At 38.8% G+C, this 5,513-nt stretch overlaps 1 protein-coding gene across 20 annotated transcripts in view; it reads right to left on the reverse strand.

Moving 5' to 3' along the window:
- Positions 1-220: 220 nt before the first annotated feature.
- GABRB1 (gamma-aminobutyric acid type A receptor subunit beta1) overlaps positions 221-5,513 on the reverse strand; it is a 73,832-nt gene continuing 68,539 nt past the window's right edge. For 9 of the 20 annotated variants that reach the window (XR_001555171.3, XR_001555169.3, XR_014945985.1 and 6 more), the window contains one exon: positions 3,827-4,759. Coding sequence is in view for 1 of the 20 variants with exons in the window: in XM_015862327.3 (XP_015717813.2) it covers positions 309-339; positions 4,676-4,759 (115 nt within the window). In the remaining 19 variants the exon portion in view is untranslated. Of the gene's footprint in view, positions 340-2,213; positions 2,468-3,826; positions 4,760-5,513 lie in introns of those variants that run through there. The other 11 variants (XR_014945992.1, XR_014945990.1, XR_014945988.1 and 8 more) reach the window with 3 other exon arrangements.

The raw sequence follows: 5,513 nt of genomic DNA on the forward strand, positions 1-5,513 counted from the left end.
TCTTGTGTGTCAAATTCTGTTTTCCCTCCTAGAGTCTAGTGATTAAATGGGCTGGAAGGAGCTGTGTGGAAGGCCAGAGATGCTGGCTCTGGGATGATTCCATGGTTAGAAACTAGTGGAGTTTGTCTCCTCTTCCCTTTATTTCCTTTGAAGATCCCGGCCTCTCTGAAATATGAGTTGGCTTATATCTCCTTGAATAATATCATTTACAAGAAAACACTTTTTGGTAGAATTATTTATTCTGAAATGGTGTGTGATGTAGCAGTTATAATCTTTTAGAAGTGATTTCTTCTGATTTCTTTACACTTTCAGTACTCTCCAGCTCTCTCCACCTTCTTCCTGTGACAAGGAAGAAATATCAGTTAGGTTCCTCAGCCAGCCCAAGCTGTCTGACACACGGATGGTGAAAATAAAATGTTCCAGTCTCTGTCATTTTCATACAGTTTTAGTGTTGTGGGTTAGTTTCAAAAAGAGTTTTTGTAATGGTGGGTTCATTGTATGAAGAACATTGTAGGTACATGTGCATTATGTCAATTAGCATAAAAATCTTATGATGAAAGTCAATTCTGGAGAATGAATCTGTGGTAGAGATGGAAATCTCTGCTCCTCACAGCATACTGTTAATTTGCTCATCTGCAGACAGACTAATAATCCATTTTACTTAAGGAAATCTTACATGTATTCACGTTTTTTTGTTACCAGAAGTTGTTATTTCAAGTATGTTTCTTTGTGATAGTTACATTATTCTATGTGCTTGAGAAAAGAACTGGAAACTGCAACTGGCATGTATGTGTATGGCACAAACTCTCTATGTAAACACATAGGTGTTTTGATATCATTGCTATGTTTTCATGCATGATTGATTGAATGTAAATGGCTGCATTCTACAGAGGGTTTACTTTTTCACTCATCTTTGGATGAAGGTCTTCATTACATATTTGTAATAAAAGAAAGCAGTAGGAGGCAGTATGTGATGCTCCTTCCCATCACTGGGAGGGGGGGGGAAATGGTGCAGGATAAGACTGGAACATTTACACTGTGCCACTCTGAGTCCTTGCTCACTGAAAAATGAAGAAGTGAGGGGGATGTCTGTAAAAAGCATTCTAGAAGGGAGAAGTGAAGTTGCCACAGACATAACATTCACTCACTCAGGTTTAGCAAGTGATTCTTTACAACACAGTGAAATGAGCAATCGCTGGGAATGTCACAGTTCTCACCACTTTGCATATTTTGGGATAGGGAGGCCAGCTGGTCCCAGAGCAGTGTGGTGTTTGCAGTGTTTATTTGAGATACGGGTAGATAAAAGTAGAACCCAGGTTCTACTTTTCAGGTCAAGTCTTTTAATTTAACCAGGAAGATGTTCTAAGCTAGGGTTTCCTGCTCTCCAGAGGAATCCTTTGACTATAAATTACTCTCATATTCTGACATTTTCTGTTGAAAAAGCAAAGGTCTAAGACTGCCACGTAAAATTATATACACACACATATATATTAATTCTGAGAAGTCATTGATGGGTCAGTCTTTTCTCATCAGTTTTACTGAATAGCTTCATGAGCTGTGTTTGATTGCATAATCTAATGTGTAAGCTAATTTAGTGCTGTAACAGTGGTGACAGCAGTGCAAGCATCGTTAGGCAGTATTATCGCTTCTCTCTTGTGAAGACAACATGTAAGTGCTTACAATTTAAATTGATTCACAGAGATTTTTCTCAAACTAATATGCACTGACAGTTTATTACAAGCCAGGCAATGTATGAGTTCCTAAACTAAGTGTTATGAATTATCCTATTATTATTTTTTAAATGGGTTTTATTTAAATCATTTTAGGTGGGTTGAGTTGTGCACATTGTGAAGCAATTCAGACTTTGAATTGCAAGCTTTGCAATTCAAGGCAAAGAGGCTTACAAACACCAGAGGCATCAAAAATCACATAATTTTTGCCTTTTAAAAGTGTGCGTAAATGTGACTTCCTGAAATATCCGTAATGTTTATTCTGTGCTAATTTAGCATGGACTTCAGGCTGAATGTGCTGGCAGCAGTATGGCAGAGAAGGGCTATGCTAGAGACCCATGGATAATGTTACCGACCAGGTCAGAGATGAGTCCTATTTATCCATAATTACATTCATTTCCTTTGTGACATCTTCCTTTGACAAACAGACCAGGAGATAGACGCAGTTTCTAAATTTTATAAACAGAAAGCTTGTTTTATATATATATATATATATATATTTTACTGTGTATTAAAATATAAAATACTATGTATTGTAAAACTAGAGTGGCCTTATTTTCACCCTCTTCAGTCTGTAGTGCTCTACATACAGAACAGCAGGATGATATCAATTTCTGTGCTGGTATCCAGATCAGTTTCCTCTTTTCCTCACGTACCTGGAGTTTTGATTATCTGGTGAAAGAAGTCAAACTCTTTCAGCTGGAAGGATACGTGTCAGATGGAAACAGTATCTTCACCTGGCACAAAGATATGAACCACATTTGCTGTCTTCTGTTGGTTATAGGTTTCTGGCTCTATATGCAATACGAGTTAGGGGTAGAAGGGAATAAATATCCCATAGCTGTACTTCTTTTGAGTTCTGAAAAGGCTCTACCCTGCTCTCTCTGGTACAGACTATCATAAGATCACTGGCAAATCTCAGAAGCTGATGAAGAGCAGCTGGGAACTGTCTTCACTGGGCTCAAACAAGCTTACTGTGTCCCTCTGGTTCTGGCCACATGCATTCTGCCTGCCAAAACCAGAAGTACTACTGTTGGACATCAGCAATGCCATGCTGAGTACAGTGAGTGCTCACAAGGTCACACATCGGTGTGTCTCCCAGTGGAATAGTTAAATCCACTGGTATCTGTTCAGGAGTCTGCATCTGTGTACATGTATCTCTCTATGTGTGTATATAAATTGTCAAGCCTGCACTATACAGACAGAAAGCAGCCATCTCATTCTCAGTATCAGAACAGAATTGCACCCTAAAGAGTCAGTACTGCTAAATCGTAGTACAAAGTGACTGTGCTTCACACTTGATTTCAGAAAAATGCTGGCATACGTGTGTTTATAAACATACCCCATTCCATTCTGATTACCATTCTTGGTATAATCTCTACCAGCACACCATTCAGACAAAAGCCCTTCTTTATGAGCTAGAGCATTTTGTGATTCAAATGAGCTAACCATATGCGAAGGAAAAGTGCTCACCTGTGCCGTGACTGTCTTATCCCAACTCAGGTGTGTGTACTGGTACCCACATAGCCAACACATCACTCTTCATTGTGAACACCTGTGCTTTGTTTCACCTAGACTGGGTTAGCATAAGAGCTGTGAAAGAGGCTGGTTCAGGTTTGTGATCTTGTTTTTCTCCTTCCTTATTTTCTATAGAAACAGATTGACAGTATCTGCGCAGGACAATCCATAATGGAAACAATGATCCATATCTCCTCTGCTCTATGCAGGATACTATTCTGTGGCCTTAGAGACTGCTGTAAACCTGAGCTGAATTTTGCAACTGTTGTAATAGAGTGTCTTGTGTACTAAACCAGGAGGCAAATGAAGGCAAGGACTTTAAATGGGCTCATGATTTTGCTATGACTGACAATGGGGTGCTTAGCTGCAGTGGTGTGACCTGGTAAGAACATTCTTTGTTGGTCTTATTCTTTGGTCTGAACAGAGAGCTCAAACATTTAGTCCAAAAAGTGATAACCTCAGTAACAGTACAGAAGCATGGATAGTTTGGATAGGAACACACATTCAGAAAGAGAACACAAAGGATTTGTTTTGGCTCAGTACAATATGTATTTTTCACTGAGTCAGACCAGGTCAAATACAACTAAGAAAAAGTTTATTTCTGAAATCTGGGAGAAACTGGAATAGGTTTACAGAAGTCTGCAAGTGCTCAGTGATATACTGGTAAGTTTAACTTTTTCCTTGTAAAGAAAATACCAGTTGAATGACTTCCTGAAGTTTGTCTTTTTATTTTTATTTTAATAGATATACATAGAAGGAAGAGTAGATGTGATCTGCTTGAATTTATTCTGAGGAAAAAATCCTAACATCTGTGAGAGCTGTTATAATCTGGTAGACTTCTTGAATTCTTGAGAATTCTGTGGGTAGGCTTTGTTTGAGACTCACTGAAGAAACAACACCTCTCTTTGCTTTCTTCTTTTGGTGAGCTTTTAGTGCATAAAAGTGAACTGTATAACAAATGTTTATTCTGGACCATCTTCTTTACCTAAGTCCATCTTTACAGTGGTGTATGGGAAATTGGTAATCACAGCCTGAACCTCTGATTAATCAGCTGAGGTAAGTGTTGGGTCAGCTGTGGGAGCACAGGTGAGAGTAATTTAGCTGTGCTCCTGGAAGGGGCGGAGCTTGACTCCACCTCCTCTAAGACCTCATTTAAGGGCTGACCACCACCAAGGCAGCATCTCTTGGAGATTGTCCTCTGGTGGAGATTGCCCCAGCTTTTCCAGCCAAGGCATTGATATTGGTGAGTTTTCCTTTACAAATAACCTTTTGAATATTTGCCATCATCTTTGTTAACATCTTCGTATCATTCGACCTTACAAGTGGAAATGGGAAACGTTTGACGTTCTTGTTCTCCTTTTGCTTTTTCTGCACTGCAAAGAAATGTGTGTTCTGAATCGTTGTTTACATGTTCTGTAGTTTCTTACTCTGTCTTCAGCTGAAGACTGAACAAAGCATACATCCATGAGATGGGTGCTGGATGGTGGTCATGGTCAGTACAGTTGTGATTCCTGCAAAAGAAAAAAGTGGAAAAAATTGTGCAGAAGATATGAGAATAACAGCATTGCCCACCATACACTTGTAATGCTGATAGCTTAATTATGTGATCAGATCCTTAACATCCAAGGGAATGCTTTTCCCAGAACTGAAAAAGTTGATATCACCAGTAGGAATTTGCCCTTTCTTACCCTACGCACCTTTCTTATCCTATATAACATAAACACATATTTCAGGTGTCAGTGATGAAGACACAATGTATTATATTGCAGCGCTAGCTGACTTGGATAGCAAAGAGTCAACCACTATGTGAAGAAGCGGTTCTTGCTTTTCTTATGGCAGTAACCCTGCTTGGCCCAAAGACTAGATTACATTGTCCCAGGGAATGAGGATGAATAACTAACTTACAACTGAAAGCATAGAATTGAAAGGGGAAAGTGTGGCCTTGTAGTAAAATGATATTTGGTAAGGTGAAAGTGAAATGTTTGTGTCAATACAACTCTTGCTGTTAAAGAAATGCTCTGGATTAAAGCATTTCTGCCTCATTACATTATCCATAGTGGATGTATTTTTGTTGTTTTTAGTTGGATGAAATTATTTTTTAGTCTGCTTTAATCACATTTTGTTAATGCATCTAGATAATAGCTCTAGATGCAAATGTGATTAGTTGAATTTACAGAGTGGTGGGTCAAAAAAGAGGTGGGACAAAATGGTTACCTGGCATCATGATTTGAAAAGTGTATTGCAGTGATTTACAAAATACCTTAC

Source organism: Coturnix japonica, chromosome 4, assembly GCF_054131305.1.
Source record: "Coturnix japonica strain WE chromosome 4, WE-NBRP24, whole genome shotgun sequence".
In the NCBI taxonomy this organism is placed as follows: Eukaryota; Metazoa; Chordata; class Aves; order Galliformes; family Phasianidae; genus Coturnix; species Coturnix japonica.